This window comes from Lampetra fluviatilis, chromosome 1 (genome assembly GCF_964198595.1).
Source record: "Lampetra fluviatilis chromosome 1, kcLamFluv1.1, whole genome shotgun sequence".
Lineage (NCBI taxonomy): Eukaryota > Metazoa > Chordata > Hyperoartia > Petromyzontiformes > Petromyzontidae > Lampetra > Lampetra fluviatilis.
The window spans coordinates 1,414,538-1,434,983 of record NC_136275.1 but is presented as its reverse complement, the minus strand read 5'-3'; the positions used below and the strand labels follow the sequence as shown (position 1 = coordinate 1,434,983).

Here is a 20,446-nt window from a genome sequence, read left to right as displayed (position 1 = left end):
GAAACTTGAATGTCGATCTTGTAAGACGAATGCACGTCAGTGATCGGTCTGACGGACCGAGTTTCTGAGTTCACGTGGCCGCTTTTGTCATCAGCGATGGGGGTTCTGTACCTGCGGGGCAGCCGTCACTCGGGGCTGATGGCAAGCTGAGAACCCGGTGTCACTTGAAGTGTCTTGTTGGTCTCGTGTAGACGCCTCCACCGGCTTATCCTGCGATGTCGGTTCATGACTTACACACCAGGGGCCGCTGTGCGATTTCAAAACTCTGTCACGAGTGTTGTGCGTTAAACTAAACATTTTTTTAAATGTACCAGGTAAAGCCCCCTTAGCTATATGTAGCTATTTTCAGAAGCGATCTGGCTACAAATTATAACTCAACGAAGTGGCTTATCACAGTGGAAATGTATTTCAGCCAAATATTCGAAACGCAGGATTCTAAATGTGGAAGCAAACCCTGGAGGACCCAGAGAAAAATCCACGCGACCACGAGGAGAACACGCAAACTCCAAATATACAGCAGCAGGCGTCAGGGTCGGGGTAGAACCCACGACCTCCTGCATACCAGGCGAGGTAGTTAACATCTCCTCGCCACCGTGATATTGATGAGAGAGAGAGACACCGCAAACTCCAAATATACAGCAGCAGGCGTTAGGGTCGGGATCGAACCCACGACCTCCTGCATACCAGGCGAGGAAGTTAACATCTCCTAGCCACCGTGATGATGATAAGAGAAACACAAACTCCAAATATACAGCAGCAGGCGTCAGGGTTGGTAATCGAACCCACGACCTCCTCCATACCAGGCGAAGTAGTTAATATATCCTAGCCATCGTGATGATGAGAGAGAGAAACACTGCAAAATCCAAATATACAGCAGCAGGCGTCAGGGGCGGGATCTAACCCATGACCTCCTGCATACCAGGCGAGATAGTCAACATCTCCGAGACACCGTGATGATGATAAGAGACACACAAACTCCAAATATACAGCAGCAGGCGTCAGGGTCGGGATCGAACCCACGACCTCTTCCATACCAGGCGAAGTAGTTAACATCTGCTAGCCACCGTGATGATGATGAGAGAGAGAGACACCGCAAAATCCAAATATACAGCAGCAGGCGTCAGGGGTCGGGATCGAACCCACGACCTCCTGCACACCAGGCGAGGTAGTTAACATCTCCTAGCCACCGTGATGATGATAAGAGAGAGACACGCAACCTCCAAATAGACAGCAGCAGGCGTCAGGGGTCGGGATCGAACCCACGACCTCCTGTGCACCAGGTGGCGTTGTGGGGTCCAGAGGTCCGTGGACCGCGCATTGTGAGCGACTGGCCGACTGCACATTGGCCGTCCTCCTGGTGCAACGTGCTCGAGTCGGGGTCACCTCGGGCACAGCAATCCCCATTAATCCGCTCCTTGGCTGCGGATTACCTGGGGGGCGCACCACGCCGCCTGACACTGCACACTCGTCCCTCCCTGCTGTCTCAGTCAACGCGTGTTTTTGACTGGCTGATATAAATGTCCACACGAGAAGCCACTTCGTTGAGATATCGTTGGTGGACAGATCGCGTCGGGAAAAAATAACTAATAGCTTAGTGGACTCGACGTGGTAAAATAAAAATAGTTTAGTTTTAGTTTATGTATTTATTTTGTATGATTTTACGTACCTTTCCTATACTTTGTCAATATCTGACCTACTCCGACCGGACATCTGTGAAAAATATCTTAATATCTCATTGAATATCCCGAGGATAAATAAAGATTGTGATTCTGATTCCGGCCAGTGGGGTGAGATCAGCTAACCACACCGCGCGGTGCACCTCCACGTGGCATTCATCGATTCGGCAGGCGGTTCATTATTTCATTGTCTGGTGGTGTCCATTGTCTCACGGTCTCCTGCTTAATTGCGTCATCGTATTCTCAGGTTTTTTCCGTAAAGTCACGTAGGTAAAACATTAAAAGTAATGAAAGTAAAATAAAACAAAACAAAAATAAAAATAAAATTCACGACGTTTCGGAGGCAACACAAGTCTCCGTCATCAGGTGGGACCGTCACAGCCAGATTAGCTGCATCAAGTGAAGCAATGATTCAAAATGTAATCCCTTATAAGCAAGTTGAAGGGGGGGAGGAGAGGGGGGGGGAGTTCATCAGAATGTGGTAGCCAATGAATGGAACGTATCGGGAGGGAGGGGGGTGGGAGGGGGAGGGAGCCAACAAAACATTTGGCGACGGCTTGGACGCGGCTTGGACGCGGCTGCCGTTATTTTTATTTTTGTTTTGTTTTATTTTACTTTCATTACTTTTAATGTTTTACCTTCGTGACTTTACCGAAAAAACCTGAGAATATGAATCATTGCAGTCACGAAAGCTTCAAACCTGCGTCATCGTGTTCATTGTTGAACGTTCGCGTGTTTAATCGCCTCGAACGTTTCTCGTTTGATGGTCCCGTGTTTGTCCCGCCGTGTCTGCAATTTGTCAACCTCGGACTTAGATACAAGTTCATAGTCTCGCTGATGTCCGTTGTTTCATTAGTCGCGCGTTTAAATTAGTTTTTTAATTCTCTTGTGTTTGTTTCGTTGTGTCTATTGTTTAGTAATAAGAGGGCAGAATATCTGAACCGGTCCCGGGCTTCCTGGTGCGGTGTGTGAGCATCAACAACCAGGGGAGACAAAGGCGGCCGGGCGTGGTTGCTGGCCACCCACCCCTCCGTGAGCCTTCATCATATGTGCTCGCTAACAGCACTTGCCCCGACAGTCTTTATTGTTTAATAATATATCTATATATATTTCGTCGTCGTGTCTACCGATTGCCACGTGCTGGCAAATGTCCGTGTAATTGTCTGGAGCGCTTTGTCCATTGAGAGAGGCGATGAGACCCAGCAGGAGGAGGAAGCGATTGGACTGGGAGAGAGCCAGGCTGGGTCCGCCTCCCGTAAGCTGCTGAGCCCACGACTCTCTCAGTCTCTCCCCCCCCCCACTGCCTCCCTCATCCCCCGTCTCATTCAGCATCGCCACCTCCCTCATCCCCTGGGCCTCGTTTCTCACGCGCAGGGCTCAGAGCGGACAGTGCACAGTCTGTCCGCGCTCCCTCCTCCCCTCGCTCTCATCTCTCTCCCTGCCGCGGGATCATCTCGCCACCGCTCCGCTACGCCTCCCCTCCCCTCGCGTCTCTCCAGCCCTTCCCTCTGCACACTCTCTCCTCCCCCCCGCCCCCCTTTAACAACGCTCACTCCACTCCTCACTCTCACACAATCACCACCGGCACCACCAACCACGAACCATCATCACCAGACAACAGTAGCTTCGGCAGCACCCTCATCCAACAGCGATAGCAAATATCTATGAGAATATCATCATCATCAACTTCATCAGGAGGAGGAGGAGGACGAGGAGCCATGATGCGTTCCCCGTCGCCCGTGCCAGAGTCGCCCCGAGTCGCCTGGGCTGAGGAGCGCGGCGACCCCGCGGAGCCCCGCGGCGTTCGTTCGTCCGCCTCTCCCGTCTCCCTCGTCTCGCCGTCTCCTCCCTCCCGAGGGCCCCGCGGCCACGGGAGGGAGGTGCGCCTGGCGGAGGACGGAGACTCGCGACGCGCATGCGGAGCAGAGTCGCGGGGTGCCGCGATGGAGGAGGAGGAGGAGGCGGCGGCGGCGCTGCTGCTACGCGGGATTTTCACCATCGGAGGCAAGAGCTGCGACGTGGAGCTGCGGGGGAGAGCTCTCTCCTGGAGCCCCATCGTGCCCGAGGCGATGCCCGGCCCGGCCTCCGCGGCTCCAGGTACGCAACCAGATACCTGGCGCGGCGCTCCACCAGACCTGCGAAGACGAACCCGCGTGGGTCTTCGGGCAGGTGGGGGAGGGGGGTGTGCACTTGGTGCGTACCTGGGAATCCGCTCCGCACAGCTCCCGTGAGCTCTGCAGGTGTCGCTCCCCATGCATGCCCGGTGGTGAGGGGGGGGGCTTCACGAAGCACCCTGCGTCGGGGGCTCTGGCCGCAGGTGTCCACACGGGGCCACGGGGTTCTCCGTAGCCCGCGGGGGCCCCCGTGCCTCGCTCCGCACGGCCCCAGGTCGACTGCGGGGAGCGGTGGTGCAGCGGTTAGCGCCACGCTGCGCTACGAACCCGGCCACTCGGATTTCGATTCCAACACCAAAGTGACGATGATCTGAACCGCTCCAGGGCCTCCCCTAGGTCGACTCCGCCTCAAATGAGTACCTGGTGCGGTGTGTAAAAATATCGCTACTGGAGAGACAAAGGCGGCCGGGCGTGGTGCTGGTCACCCACCCCCTCGTGCGCCGTTCCGGCTTTAATAGGTGCTCGCTAACAGCACTTGCCCCAAACAGTTTGTTAAGGCTACGCGGGGGATCTTTGTCTTTGTTTTGCTCAGCGATGTAGGTGGAGGTGTCCAATGCGTTATTGAGTAACGACGGCAAACACGCACCGCGAGAGATGTTTACAGCTCGGGCAGTCTGTCATCCAGCAGTGGATCGATCACGTGCTATCGATGATTCCTGACGTTTCTCTCCCGCGTCAACTTGGGCGCCGCATCACGTTGAGCCGCCGAGGGCTTCACAAGCGACCGCCACCTGCGGCTGCCGGGTTGGTTGGTTGGGTGGTGGGATTTGTGAGCGGGGCACGGGGTTAGGGGCCACCCCCAACCACTAACCCCACCGGGGAAGAAGCCTTGTCCATTCAACAACAACAACGCCGGCGACGACGCCGTGGTCATGTTAACCCCCTGTGTGTGTTGTTAATATTTGACCAGAGCAACGGTGACAGACGCGATCCGTGCTAGGGGGGAGAGGGGCACAGAAATTCCGCGGACGATCGAAGATGAACTCCGAACTCGGCGCTGCTCCTGGGTGCTGGGAAGGAGGCGAGGTTTGGGGTCTGGGGGGGGGGCTCACCGCCCCTCTCAATCGGGGACTGCGAGCGAGCGGGAATCGGTAGGGTTCATAGATGGGTAAGGGCAGGCGAGGGAAGAGGTTACAGAAGTGAACGGTGGTGGAGTGTGGTGGTGGGTGGGGAGGGGGCCGTTTAACTCCTCTTAAAACGTGTTTTTATAATCACTGCGAAGTTTCTAGTTTCCCGTCATGCAGCACGTGCGTGGTTTAGTGACATTGCCACGCGCTCCGTCATCTCCAAAGGCCGCTTTGCATCTGGGGCAACACGCGCGCACGTTCGTTCCGAGTTGTACAAACGGAGCAGTCGCGACTTAGTCCCTGGCTCTTCATGGGACCTGCCTTGCCAGCGAGCTCTCAATATCCTGGGAGTGGCATTGCCTTTGCGCTGTTCGCCTTGAGACGTCCTCTGGTCTAACGCTGTTTGAGGCTAGGCTCAGTCTAAAGAAAGCCGTCTCTGGTGTGGACCAATCAGTTTCAAAGACGATGTATCATATAGTACCAGAGCATGTTGTTTTGTTTGCATGTTCACCACAAGTATATGTGGTTAACGCAAACATGATTCTTTGCTAAAGGTTTCAGTTTGGTGTTTTAACACCCTTAACACCTGTTTCATTGCCAGAAAGGGTAAAACCTATTCCTATACCCATGGCTCTTATTGCCATCTGTTCGGCGCAAACAGTTATATTGTCTGCTGCACTCCCTCCTGTAAGGAGCGTTTTTTGCTCAGCCATAACTATGGCAACATCACGTTTGTTATTCATATTAAAATGTTATAAGAAGTGTGATGGATGAGTGTGAGTATTTATTGTTATTGTGCTTGAGAACCACCACTAGCAATGCAGCAGCAGCAGCACCAACTTAATCGGATGAAATGTTGAGCTGCTTTGACCAGTTGCCTCGTTGCCTGTGATGATTTTTTTCAAGACAGTCCTGGGAAAAGAAAACAAATCTGCCCCACACACATCGCATCAACCATTGGCAACACTTATTGACATCGTGACGATGGGTCACAACACATTCCTGCGGAGGGAGCTGGTTGGAACGTTGGGTTGCTCGGTCAATGGACAGGGTCAACGGCGGCGTGGTGTATTCCGCAAATATGCCCGACTGTGAGGGCGGGCACAAGCCGGCGTGAGTAGGTTAAACGTTGAGTTTTATAAGGGCACCACGGGGTGACCAGCCCCTCCCCACCCAGCCCCACCCCTCCCACCCCCCACCCAGCCCCTCCCCACCCTCCCCACCCAGCCCGTCCCCACCCAGCCCCTCCCTCCCCACCCAGCCCTTCCCTGCACGACGGACGGACACAATAATCCCCTGTGGGCTGGTGTAACCAGTAGGTTCCTACCAGTATTAACACATTTCTGCCATGGTTGTTTCTCTGGCCAGTATTGCCGCTTTGTTTGGTCTCAAACATGTTCCTTGTCTTATCCCACTTTGCTGTTCTCCCCTTCTCCTATTTCTCCTTTGTGTGCATTGCCAAGTACGAAATATTTGGCGATCAGGGGGGGCACTTGACTCGCGGCAAGCACTGTTATTGTTCGTCATGGCTGTTTGGGTTGGGCCACTGCGTAATAAAGTGGCCATAATTATGTTGCTAGACCCTCCGCCACCTGACGCGTCTAAACAAATTAAATTGTCACGTGAACAAGCGTTGAAACGTGCCACAAGCAAGCTGAGGAATCATTCTCACAATCAGATTTCGCAATCGCTTCATTCTCTGGCAATACATTCGGATAATCCAGTGTTTTTCTACACTATCTATTTATATTTTCCAATGTAACTGTCCCGCAAGATGCCAACAGGCAGGTGAGGCCCAGACTGGACCGTTTCTCTTCTGCCCCCACCGTGGTGGTTTCAGCGGCAGCAGGCGCAGGCGAGGCCCCCGCCGAAGAGTGGCTGGACCTCAAGGATGTGTTCGCCGTGAAACTGAAGCGCCGGCGATCCGCCGGACAGACCAAGGGCGGCACCCTGCTGGGCATCACCCTGTTCGTGTGCCGGCGCCGGCAGCGAGGCCACAGCAGGCTGGGCGCGGCTGGGCCGGCCGGCCACGACGAGGGGAAGCTGAAGGAGCAGCCCCTGCACCTGGGCAACTCCAGCGAGGACCACTGCCAGACCTGGTTCTACCGCATCCGCGCCGTCCTGAGCGGTGCGTGCGTTCATCCGCGTGGCGCCCCCCCCCCCCCAACACGCGCGCATCCATCCGCGTGGTCAGTTCCCTGGCCCCTCGCCCCTTGTCCGTCGTGCCAGAGGGCGGCTCGACAATTAGGCCGAATGATCGACTATGAATTATAATCGATCACTTTTGAGTGTGGTCGATTACTAGGGTCTCTTTTAAATAAATCTATGTATGTACGTGTGTTGAACTTCCTTCGCACCGTACGTAGCCAACCGTGCTCATTGGAAGTGTGGGGGTCAAGGACAAATTGGTGGCCTCTCCTACATCCTGCCGCCCGAAGGCAGGAAACCTCTTACAAACCACGCCCAGCATGACTCACCTCCTGTTGTTGGTGACATCAAGAAGTCCCATCCATCACTTCCTGTCCAGCAGCAGCAGCAGCAGCACACGTGGATTGATATTTGTATGATTATCCGATTCTGTTGAGTAATTAAATCCGATAATCGGTAGTTATCGGTTGCTCCGGGAGTCGGGAGAGCTCAGCTCCACAGAGCACACTCTCGTGTGCCTTTACTCGGTTTCACACTTTGCCAGGCAGAAGCTGGCTTTGATGTTTGCCTCTACAGTCGAATAAGAGCCTTACATTGACATTGAGCTACCATCACGTAATGCCCACGACGACATTTGATGGGTTTGTGTTGAATGGATGCACATTGCGCCTTTTGCGAACATAAAACGTCAGGCAATTATTCAACCCGGAGGATTAACCGAACCTTCGTTTGAAATAACATCGCAGGATTTTTTGTAACAAATGATGGTGTAGACCGCTGTCAACAAGTGGGCCAGGTGTTGGCATGAACGATTTCGCGAGCGAATGTGCGCGCACATCATTTTGCCGCTGCCCGTGTTTCTATTTAGCGTTGCACAGGGAACGTGGAAGAGACAATTGTGCCTCGCATCTCACCACGCTTACATATATTTACACAACTGAACGTTAAACTTATTATCAACATAATACCCTTACAACAAACATTAGTCATTACGGTTTCTACACTCATAAAACTGACTGAAGTTTCCCCGCGTCCTGCGCAGGCTTGTCGGTCAGTGCGTTCCCCTGTCTTGGCACTTGCTACAATTTTAAAAAACTTGGTTGTCTTGGCCACCTAAGTAGGGTTTGCCTGTTTGAACCATTAAATCTCATTATCATCATATTCGAAGCGACGACTTTACTTGTCCGTTGCCAATAACTGTTATTGGTTTAAGTAGCTTGCTTGCTAAAACGTGATGCACAATGCTAACCATGTAATTTAACTGAAATGTGAGCACGCACAACGAAAGTTGCGTCGATTGTATATGTGGCAATGCGTGGCTAAGAGCTGATTGAACATATCATGTTCGCCTGGCCTCGCTTATGAAAACTGGAAAGAACACTTGGCAAATACCGTAGCCGATTGAATGAACTCGTGGCATTGTTCTGCTTTCAGTTTGCAAATGTACTCGTTTGTTTGTAACCCGAAACCAATTACATTCAACACCTGAAGAGACGCCTTTGATTTCTTCTTTTTCCAAGTGATTTATTTCGTGAAATTGTGACACGCAGCAATGGTGCAGCAATCCAATATAATCACTGCACACTTGGAATTGATTTGGCATCTAAATACTACTTCATTCCACGCCGCTGTAAACCCACTGGAACGTGTTCGTCATGGGAAACGGAGGTGTATATATACTTTGTACTTTTTTGTTATTATTCAGATTACACGCTCCCATGCAGAGGAGAAGTGATAAGTCTGGTTCCTGGACTTGCATCATGGCTGGGATTCAAAAGCACTGAGGGCAGGGGGGGAGGGGTTTCAAACTGTGGGAGCAGGAGATGGATAGAGGGCAACCTCCCACTTCTTATTGTCGCACGGCTCATGTCGATGAAGAACGAAAACTACAATTTTTGCATTCAGGTGGTCAGGCCCAGATTAACGGGAGCGGCGCAGTGTGCATCGCTGCGATGTCTCCTTGTATTTGTGGATCGGGCGTTACACGTTGTACGGTGTGTTCTGGATGACCACAGTCGCACACTAGAGAGTTTATTTTTTTCTTTCCATTCGTGCATCGGGTATCCGCATCTTCTGCCACGGTTTGTGCAGTGGATGCGGTTTAGGGTGGACCATGAGCTTCGTGGAAGATAAAAACCCAGGGAATTTCAGCGTTGGGTCTTTCACAGGTTGCTTGAGAGTTGTTGTTGTTGTTTTGAACTCAGTACATCTCTCCAAGTTGTCATCGGGCTTGAGGTCGCATCGAGAGAAGGTGTCTGGGGCTTCCAAGAGAAAGGCCTTGAGTGGTTGGGGCGGGAAGGGGGAGTTAGGGTCGGATGAGAGAGGGTAGGTGAGGGGCAGTTACATATGATGATATGAAATCTTCTTGGTTCTTTCGGTAAAGTCACGTAGAAGGGAAATAATAAAATAATAAAAAATAAAACATTATAAAATACCATTTTATTTTTCTTATTTTATTATTTCCCTTCTACGTGACTTTGCCGAAAGAACCAAGAAGATGAATCGCTGCAGTCACGAAAGCTTTAAATCGAAAGATGATATGAAAGTCGAGCAAGGGAATTATTGCAGTTGATCCAAGGCTGCATTGCAAGCCAGTGGATGGGGATTTAAGTATTGCATTGGGATGTTGCGGTAACATTGACGATTACTGGCGAAGAGCCTTGGTACAGTTGTATTTCGGATTATCTCGGCATTTTGTGAGAGGATTCGGGAAAGTCGTAGAGGAGCAGATGGCTGTGGTCGTGAGATGTTTCCAGTACGCGTACGGTCTCCATGCCTACCCAATTGGCAATCGGTCAGCAAGCGAGATAATCGCTGTTGCCTGGTAGTGCACTTTGTAAACACCCATGGAGGTGTTGTGTGTAGTGTGTGACTAATGCCAAAACATTGCGTACACGCCAGCACACCGGGGCACGTGTTTATCAGATAATACTCTTTGCTTCTTTCGGTAAAGTCACGTAGGTAGAAAAAAAAATCACGTTTCGATCGCAACACGAATGGCGTTATAGGTTGCTTCACCTGAAGACGGTTGCTTGTGTTGCGATGGAAACGTCGTGATCTATTATTTTTTCTACCCACGTGACTTTACCGAAAGAACCAAAGAGCGTGGATTCCTGCGGTCACGAAAGCTTCAAATCGAGATTCATCCGATAATGTTTATATGCGCGGTAAATCGCTCTTTCTTTCCGTACATCTCTGAAAACTACTGGACATCCGTTAAGTAAAGAGGTCTGTAGCTCAACGGATTCCTCCGGCAGTATAAAGATATATCCTGAGTCTGAAATTGACCTGCGGCTCCATCTGACTTGGCGTTCTCACCTTTGCTGTTGGCACAGTGCGACTGCGGCTTCTGGACTCGGTTGTGCACACAATGTTCTGTTGAAGGCGATAAAGATGTAAGAAAAAAACCTCCCAAATGTACCCTGGGTCACACCAGCCTATAGCGCCATTCACTTCGCGTCACGAAGAGTTTCTCAGTTTTGCTGTCGCGAGGCATTTTGATGGACGGCGATGAAAAGAATTGACCCCAACTCGTTTCTAGATGGGCTGGGGGGGTGGGGGCATAGGTGGAGTTTGGCTTCACAGGAATCGCGAGTGCATATAATGCATTTATTTAGAATCTTAATTGTAAACTACTGAAAAGAAATTAACGGGTTTTTTTTTTTGGGCCGTGAGAATTTCGAAGGGGAAGCCGAGGCTTCAGCAGGGGGGCGCTCAGCTTAATATACCCCCCCCCCCCCCCTGTGCCCCCCCGTCAACTCTGCCCATGGGGAGGGGGGGTAGATGAAGGTGAGACCTCCCCCCTCTCTGCTGAAGGCTCTGCCCCCCCTTCGAAATTCTCACGGTCAAATAAAACAAAAACTTTCGTGCAATAATTTCTGGCAGTGGTGGCGGTTCAGCCAACACCCACAAGGCACTGTTTGCAGTCGTTGGAGGCAACTGGACGGGCATGAACAACTTAGCGCGATTGAGCCCACGGGTGTAGCGTTACACGGAAGAGACGGGTGGGGTGAGAGACGGAGAAAAGCGTACACGATGAGATGCTGTGGGTGGTGAGAGTGGCTTGGCTTTGTGTGGGGAGCGGCAGCGTAGTGGTTAGCGCGCTGTGCCACAAACTCGGTGACCCAGGTTCCATTCCCGTTCCCGGCCAACACCAGTGACGATTATCTGAACCGTTTCTGGGCCTCCCCTGGGTCGACTCGGCCTCAAATGAGTAGTTCGTGCAGTATGTAAACATCACCACTGGGGAGACGAAGGCGGCCGGGCGTGGTGCTGGCCACCCACCCCCTCGTGTGCCATGCCGGCCTTCATCATAACTGCTTCTCGCTAATAGCACTTGCCCCAACTGTTTCTTAAGGCTATACGGGGGGGGGATATTTGTCTTTTTGTTGTTGTTGTTGTCAGGCTTCCCCGAGCGGCCCAGGAGGCTGCTGGTGTTCGTCAACCCCCAGAGCCACCGCAAGGAAGCGCCGGAGCTGTTCGCGTCGCGAGTGGAGCCGCTGTTCAAACTGGCCGACATCGGAACGCACCTCATCGGTGAGCGGGTCTGCTCCGGGGAGACGCCTGCGTGCGCGCACTCCACGTTGTTGGCGTTCGCTGTCTGGACGAGGCCTGCGTTGTTATACCGCGCACCGTGCGTTACAAGTGTACAAGGGAGGATTTTAAATCCTTTATATTAAGTTTGCTTGCTTGCTTAGGACCGTGCAAATCTTTCGGTCGTTTTTTAACCCACTTCCCGTGATCCAATCGAGCTGACATTTCCCACACAGACTCGTTGTGCGTGACAATTAATGTTCGTGAAAATGTTTTCCAAAATTTTACACTTTTTAGGACAAAAATATTATATTTAATTACCAATTGCTTAATGGTGCAATGCAATCATCTGACCCATAGGTGGCAGCCATCTCAAGCCAGAGGACGAGAGGACTCTAGCCACCACGCATATAAAGGATTTATAGTGAAAAACTTAGTTTTTACGGGTTATACTTTTTTTTAAGTTGAACTTCATGGTGAAGAACTCTGCGAGGGATACACGCTGACGTGTCAGGAATTGACCGCGTTGGACAGCCGAGTGAGTCACTTGTGGTGGATAAATAGTTGAATGTCTCGTTAAAATGTTGAGATAGATTTACACGGTTTTAAATAGGTATGAGTGAATGTACAGCCCTTTTGTCAATCGACTGCTGGATGAAGGCCTTCTCATGCCGCATGCGTCAACGTGGGGGTTATTTGCCCATAGCTCACCACGCCGGCGAGTGCAGGCTGGTGCAAAGATGGTGGTGGAACGACCACCGGTTGCCATACAGTGTCACCCGTCACGAATGTGGCTGGGAATGGAACTTGCGTCGTTAGGTACACGGCACCACTGTTCTTCCCTTAACCGCACATCGCCAATGATATGGGTGGCAGGGTGGTATACTTCTGGCTGTGAATCACAGCAAGAAAGAAGGGGCCTAGGTACAATTGCTGACTCGGGCACCTTTCTGCATGGACTTTTGTGTCTTCCCCCTGGGTTTTACAGTTTCCTCCCCGAAGCTAAAAGAGCTACACCCACACGATATATAATTGGTATTGTCCAAATATCCCGATTTAAAAAAAAAGAAATCCAGCAAAATTCCTGGGATGGGATCGCACACAGCGGCAACATTGGCCCACGCTGCGAAAGCTTGGCACGGCCCTTCTGAGAAAGTCCTAAGACTCGCTGAAGATTTCCTGGGAAAACGAGCATAATATATATTTAAACAAAAATAGGAATTAATATTTATTACAAAAAATGTTTGTCATCGTGTGTATGTTGTGTTCAATGAAGATGAGCAGAGCCTTTGCATGCACAGTACAACAAATTATATTCTTTGTTTTTTTCGGTAAAGTCACGTAGGTAAAAAATATATAATAAATAAAAAATTAAAACAAATAAATTAAATCACGACGTTTCGGGCAGGTGGGGACAACGTAGCGAAAGCACAAACACCGGAAGAAGGACGCTTGTGTTGCGCCCGAAACGTCGTGATTTAATTTATTTGGTTTCATTTATAATTATATTTTTATTTTTTACCCACGTGACTTCGCCGAAAAAACCAAAGAGTATAGATCCTTGCAGTCACGAAAACTTCAAATCTAGAAACAACAAATGATGTTGATGACGCTGCTGCGTTGACCGTGGTGCACACACGCACCCTAAACAACTCGGCACACTCGTCAACAACACTGAATGAGGGCCACAGCCCGAAACGTCCACCATTGAGTCCATGTATGGTGCTTGCAGGGCTACATGCCCGTAGCAAATTTGCGTGAAGTGTGTTTTGTAATCTGCCACATGGATCCATTTTACCGTGAAGGGCGCATGGTGCAATGCGGACACCGCAAGGTCGCTCGCTCAGCCCGCTCGTGACCATGCCCCCCTGGTATCGTGACCTTTACGTTGAGGTCAACGTTGAGGTCACCGTGCAGGTTATTGTTCAGTTTGTTAAATGTGCACCGAGGCCTACTTGTTTAGAGCGATATTAGCACGTAAAATAAAGATTGGTTGAGTTTAAAAATCGGCTACCATTGGGTTCCCTTTGGCGATTAATATTTGATGCAGCTGTTAATCTTTAACGCCAATTCATACCAACACTACGCATTGACACGTGCAATGGAAGGTTAAAGGTTGGAGCTGGGATAGCGTTAGGAGCTATGGTTAATGGATAGTAGGCATTTAGCGATGCACCAATTACTTAAATCAGACTCTCAGAATGATGTGCACATCAAATTGTGCGCTTGAATAATTTATTTACGATTTATGCAAATGTTATGCTGTTAGATTGATCTAAGGGAGTTAACAAGATAGAAGAAACAAGATGGGAAAAAATGAGGCAAATGATTTCTTGAAACCTCACCTCAAACAATGACAATCGCTGTGGGGAATTAGTGGTTAATTATTATGACACAATTATACACGAAACAGTGAGCGTCAGGGTTGTGTGTGCCCCGTTGGAGAGATGTCAACTACAACACCACAACCTGGCATGCAGGACCTCGTGTGGGCTAGATCCCGACCCTGCCACCTGTATATTTGGAGTTTTGCGTGTCTCTCTCCTCTTGCTTGTGGAGATTTTTCATCTGGGTCCTCCGGGTTTTCCCTCCACGTTTAGAAACATGCAATTAGAGTTGTATTTAGCTGCTATAAATGTCCACGTGACAAGCCATTTCATTGGGCTATCGTTTGTGGCCAGGTTGCTTCTAACAAAGAGAGCGAAATGGCTCAGTGGGCCTTACCTGGTAAAATAAAAATCGTTTAGATTTTATCTTCTTGGTTCTTTCGGTAAAGTCACGTAGAAGGGAAATAATAAAATAATAAAAATAAAACATAATAAAAATACAATTCTCACGACGTTTCGGCCACAACGCAAGCAGCTATCCTCAGGTGAAGAACAGGTCTGTCGGAAAGACCCGAGGACGGCTGCTTGCGTTGTGGCCGAAACGTCGTGAGAATTGTATTTTATTATGTTTTATTTTTATTATTGTATTATTTCCCTTCTAAGTGACTTTACCGAAAGAACCAAGAAGATGAATCCCTGCAGTCACGAAAGCTTTAAATCGTTTAGATTTTAGTTCATGCATTATTCTGCTGTTGCTGTTTAAAGTGTGTCTCTCCTCTTGCTGGACAGTGACGGAGAGGGAAGGGCATGCCTTGGCTGAACTTCAGACTTGTGACCTCACCGGCTTTGACGGGTGAGCAGTTTCACCGCGTGAGCTTTTTAACTGTAAAGTGGATGCAATGCCAATGGCTTTTTGGTAACAACGCATAGCGGCTATATCCGTGAACATAAGACTATACGGTATTATTCTACACCAATTTAATTCATTGATCGGTGTTCGTTCGTTGAATGTAATACTCGGCATCATGATATATTTACTTTAAACGTACGTAAAACATCGTGGTGTCACATCTTCTATCCAGTGCTTGGAAGAAAAAAAAGAACACGGCAAGGTTATTTTGTCGAAGTGGAACAGGCTTAATGTTTACCTAGTGTGCTGTTAAAGCGCATGAGTCAAGTGTCAATGTAGCAGCATTGTGTGGGTGGTGAATGGGGCTGGGGCTTGCGGTTGTACCCAATGGCTGAAACGTGTGCGCTCTGCCTGCACTCTGCCTGCACTCTGCCTGCACTCTGCCTGCACTCTGCCTGCACTCTGCCTGCACTCTGCCTGCACTCTGCCTGCACTCTGCCTGCACTCTGCCTGCACTGTCTGCACTCTGCCTGCACTCTGCCTGCGTTCTGCCTGCGCTCTGCCTGCGCTCTGCCTGCGCTCTGCCTGCGCTCTGCCTGCACTCTGCCTGCACTCTGTCTACGCTGTGCCCTTTTCTCGCCTTGGCCACCACCTACGAACCGTGGGGGTCAGGGCCCCCCCCCCCACCTCCGCAGCGCCCGGCCACCTCCCCCGCTGCCGGCACAGGCCGCCTCGTGCCGCCTCGTGCCGCTCGTGGTGGCGTTTGCGGTGCTCCTCGAGCAGGGTCGCCCAGAGGTTCCTGGCGGCCTGGGGCAGAATGCGACGTGGGAGGGAGGGCGGGGAGACTTGTTAATGAGCCAGATGAAGGAGGCCTGTTGTGTGGCGTCGTTTTTTTGTGCGAGGAGGGGGGGGGGGGGCCCTGGGCGAATTTCCTCTTTTGCCCTCCACACCCCCCGGGCGGTCCTCAGCCCCCCACTTGCCCCCCCCCCCCATAGCGGTAGTTTTAATAAGCGGCGCTTTGCTGACACTCGCGAGACCACGTGGCTCGGTAAGAGGTCACATGGCGTAGTTCTTGTGCGCCGTCGGTGTATCGTGAAATGAGCTCAACTTGTGGGGGTGCTATCGGTCCTGACTCGTGAATTGCCGTATATCTGTCGTTGTTTAATTCACTGCACTCATCATCACAAAGGGTACGTAGCCAACCCCGCTAATGGTGTATGCATCCGGCGTGGTGTGCATTTGTTCACATTGCAATGCAGCAAGCGCGTGTGTGTGTGTGGTGTACATTGTTGATGTATTTCGCAGCGTTGCATGCATCCGTCCACAGTGTGGTGTGTGTGGGTGGGGACGGCACGGTGGCGGAGGTGGTGAACGGGCTGCTCTTGCGCGCTCAGCGTGATGTCGGCACGGACCCCGACGGGGCCTTCACGCCAGCGCCCACTCACTTGCCCATCGGCATCATTCCCGCAGGTTTGCACCGCCCTGGCGAATGTACGAACAGCTGCTTCCCGATTTCAGTATTGGGAGTTTGCCATGTGGGCTATCGCGCCGTGTGGTGCCACGTGTTCCACGTGCGTTTTGTTATTTGTGGTCGCGTGCCATCGTGGCCATCAAAAAATGTGCTGCCAAAGCGATCCGTACGATCAAGAGCCACGTTGCGTTTTTTGTGTTTTTGCGCGCAGGGTCGACGGACGTTGTGGCGTTCTCCATGCACGGGACGAGCCACGCTGCCACGGCTTCGCTGCACATCATCCTAGGTCAGCCGTTGGCGTTTGACCCCATTCGTGCGGTGCCTTGGACATTCCCTTCGGCCGCGCGATGAAACTATCGTGCGGAGAGGCGCGATGGGGAAGAGGCTGTGGGGCGTTAAGGTCCGACGCGTACCTCCGCGCGCTATGATCGTAACGTCCCTCCTGCAGGCCACCTGCTACCGGTGGACGTGTGCTCCCTGGCCGTGCGGGGCCGATTGCTCCGCTTTGGCTTCTCCGCCATGCTGGGCTTCGGCGGGAGAAGCCTGGCGATAGCCGAGCGGCACCGCTGGATGCCGCCCAACCAGAGGAGGGACTTTGCGGTCCTCAAGGCTCTGGCCAGTTTAAGGTGGGAAGGGGGGGCCCTGCCCCCCGCCCCTTTGCCCCAACGTTGACACCCCAGCGAGGAAAGGAACGGCGACCGCACTCGTAGTTTTGAGCACGGGGCTCTTCATCGCCTGAGCACCTCCAGTCCCCCGTCATGGGTTAGTTTATCTGGATTCGCAGATCCTTAACCATTTTGTGGGTGTCTTAACAGATGACCACGTGCCATTTTATTTATTAACGTGAATGGGGTCATCCGACGTAAGCCCTGCCGGTTGCAAACGTTGACGTGCGTCCGTCATTAACTCATGCGAGTGATCAATATCCAGTTACTCTGCTCCAGTGCTTTGTGTGCCAAATCTGTGCATCCCATTTTGCCCTCGCCGTGTTGTTGCTAGTGGCCAGGGCAACCGCGTGTAATTCCAGAAGGTGCAGCTAATGAGGGGGGGGGGAGGGATTGTTCCCTTCCAGGCCAGTGGACTGCGAGATCGGCTTTCTGCCCGCGAGTGAAGGTGCGTCAGGACAGACAGCAGAAGGTGCACGGTAAGCCGCCTTTTGTATTGCTGCCAAAGCGCTATTATTGTAAATGCCACTCGTAACACACGAACCAGCCGTTGCCCATTCTTTCACCGGATTTTCGTTTTGTTGCGTAGGGCACTCAAGAGGTGGGATTCATCTGCAAAGATTCGTAAGTAGAGTTTGCGTGCACTGCCATTGTGAGTGGGGTGTGGGTGGGTGGTGCGCATAGTGGGGGGGGGTGTTGTGTTGCTGTGGGTGGCCCAGGTAGCTGCAGCTGCCCTTGTCCGCCGCGCGCATCTGCAATGTCGGCGCAGCCGGCGGTGCGCAGGTTGGCGCAACGGGGGAAGACGCATCTGGGCCGCTGTGGCTTCACACGAGCGGGGACTTCCTCAACGTGACCGTGGCGGCGGTGCCCTGTCGCTGTGCCGTCGCTCCCCGCGGACTGGCTCCCGACACGCTGTAACGAACGCACACACCAACTCGCGCGCGCAACCGCGTGTGGACGGTTCCTTCACTCCCAAAGTCATATCGATCACTTTCATTGTGGGGTGCCTGGTGATGCATCGACTACTTCCTGTTTTTTTATTGTTTTATATTTTTATAATTTGATGATTTCCCTTCTACGTGACTTTACCGAAAGAAGCAAGAATATACTTCCTGTAGGTTGGATGCTCGTGGCCGACGTTGCTTGGCGATGGTTTCCTTTACATTTTAGTAGTTTAATTTAGTGAGAACAATAATGTCATTTGTAACAAGCGGAGCCAAGCTCGGTGGCACTCGAAAGTCGGGTGAAAGAAGTGTGGCCTTGAAGTGCCTCTGTAAAAGTCGGTGTAGATTAAACGCTGCTGCTACAAACGTGCAGCGGGATGGCGTTCCAGACGGTGGGGGGTTGACGCAGAGGAACGGCGCCGGGCAGCGATGGTCCTGGTCAAAATAACAAGGCCAGATATTGGACTGATATCTGCAGTATTAGTTTTGTTTTGTTTCCGGATTGTCCACTGCGGCTGTTGTTACACGTTGAGTGTCACTAATGTTAGGAATATAGCGCTGCTGCTGCTGCTGCTGCTGTCCACCCAGGTGTGAGCTGCACGCATATGCTGTGGTTGCAGGCTGGATGACGGCAGCATGTCACTGATCGCCGTGCGCAGCACGACTCGTGCCCATTTCGTCAAGTACCTGAAACGTTTCGGCAGCTCCAAAGCGCAGGTATCTTTGCACCGTGCTGCGGGGCAGCGCAGCTTGGGCATGGTCGGCCCGCACACAAGCGCGGAGCTGCGCACACGCAACTCGCGTGGCTTTTCCCTACCTGGACGCTTTGCGTTTGGCGAGCGACCTCCACTCCACGAGGTGGCCATGCGTACATTGTGTTCTCTCCGTGCAGCCGAACCCACCGTTTGTGGACAGCATGGCGGTGCAGGCGGTGCGCGTGACCCCTAGAGGTCACCCGTCTGGGGAGGACGGCTCCTCTCGGTGGGGAGATGGGGAGGGCGAGACCGCCGGGGCGGCCACAGACGGGCGCTGCTTCTGGAACGTGGACGGTGTGCTGCTAGAAGAGACTGGTGAAGTGCACATCAGGTCCGCTGTGGCTGCCAGCACTCGTCAGAGCCAGCAGCACATTCACTGCACGGCATACTCTCGGTTACCGCCTTGCCATTTTTAAATCCTTTATATTAAGTTCGCTTGCTTGCTTACGACCGTGCAAATCTTTCGGTCGTTTTTTAACCCACTTCCCGTGATCCAATCGAGCTGACATTTTCCACACAGACTCGTTGTGCGTGACAATTAATGTTCCTGAAAAAAAATTCCAAAATTTTACTTTTTAGGACAAAAATATTATATTTAATTACCAATTGCTTAATGGTGCCATGCAGTTATCTGACCCATAGGTGGCAGCCATCTCAAGCCAGAGGACGAGAGGACTCTAGCCGCCACGCATATAAAGGATTTATAGTGAAAAACTTTGTTTTTACGGGTTATACTTGTTATTGGTTCTCGCACATTCTGCGCGGATGGGCACGTTCACCGACAACTTGCACCGCTGTGGTTTTTATTGCAGGGTTCACACTCGCCTCGTGACGCTGTATGGCTGCTCCCTTGGCCATGATGATGAAGACGCTGCCATGAAATGCAACTGCTTGTGATACTTGCACAAAGGATTATGGGAGCGGACCTGTTGAGGGAAGCACAATGCTGAGACCAAGAGGAAGCCAGGGAGTGGTAGGGACAGGTACCAGCTCCTGGTGGCTCGCATTGATGAACGGGCAAGGCTAAAACCACACTTTTTAAGCAGTAAGGACTGCTTTGGAAAGGTTTTGTGAAACAGAAAAAACACTTTTCCCAAAGGCACTTTAAAAATAGGGCAAATTTGTATATATATAAAACCGCTATTTTGGAATTGTTATGAGCAGGTAAAATCATAGCAACCAAACATAGATTGGAGTGTTTACTGGACTTGGAGCCCGGTTTAAATGTCAGTGGCAAGTTCACACATTTTGCCACGGAGGCCCCCATGGGAGCGACGTGGTTACCTTTGCAGCTCCTTCTCAGGAGACCACAACAGCACATGGGGGGGGGGGGGATGATCCTCGGTGGGGGACATCAGCCGCACGCCCATCTGGACGTCACAGCACTTAGCTCCACGCACTCTCACGCTGCTCACGACGGTCTGCCACAGCAGCCGTTTCACACGTGCAGCGATTTAGCCTCGGGTCACTTATGACATCTGTTCAGAAAGCAAGTATCCGTGGGCTTTAATGACAATGACTTATTGGGACATTTCACGTGGATAGTCGTTATTCAAGCTTCATTTGCACAAAACTCTTTTGCTGTTTAGATAAATGTAATTTACTGTCCGGTCATGATCACCGCATGAAACGTCCCGTTGGATTAACAGTGAGATTTACAAGGCAATAACATGAACGTCGATCGTAAAATAAATGCTATGATTTAAATATATGGCATATAAATCAGGTTTGCTCACTCATTGCTGTGCAGTGTGAAGTGCATAAAAGAACGATTCAACTTCGAGTAATTTCCAAATAAAAGTTTATACAAACTTTTGAAATCTGAATAAACATTTC

At 51.3% G+C, this 20,446-nt stretch overlaps 1 protein-coding gene across 1 annotated transcript; it reads left to right on the top strand.

Annotated features, from left to right (window-relative positions):
* The first annotated feature begins 3,007 nt into the window (after window positions 1–3,007).
* Window positions 3,008–20,404, top strand: LOC144948653 (ceramide kinase-like protein). The gene is made up of 13 exons (XM_078878332.1): window positions 3,008–3,773; window positions 6,758–7,045; window positions 11,470–11,601; window positions 14,715–14,778; window positions 16,103–16,245; window positions 16,458–16,532; window positions 16,695–16,872; window positions 17,319–17,390; window positions 17,501–17,535; window positions 17,681–17,825; window positions 18,476–18,572; window positions 18,748–18,941; window positions 19,423–20,404. Exons 1-13 carry the CDS (start codon window positions 3,341–3,343, stop codon window positions 19,505–19,507), a joined length of 1,941 nt encoding a protein of 646 aa, XP_078734458.1. The 5' UTR covers window positions 3,008–3,340; the 3' UTR covers window positions 19,508–20,404.
* Window positions 20,405–20,446: the final 42 nt, after the last annotated feature.

Excerpts from the sequence above, each read along its gene's own strand:
- LOC144948653 (XM_078878332.1), top strand. The coding sequence starts at position 3,341 with ATGAGAATATCATCATCATCAACTTCATCAGGAGGAGGAGGAGGACGA. Across the intron at positions 14,779-16,102 it reads GACCTCACCGGCTTTGACGG|TGTGGTGTGTGTGGGTGGGG; the intron begins GTGAGCAGTTTC and ends ATCCGTCCACAG. Across the intron at positions 16,246-16,457 it reads CATCGGCATCATTCCCGCAG|GGTCGACGGACGTTGTGGCG; the intron begins GTTTGCACCGCC and ends TTTTGCGCGCAG.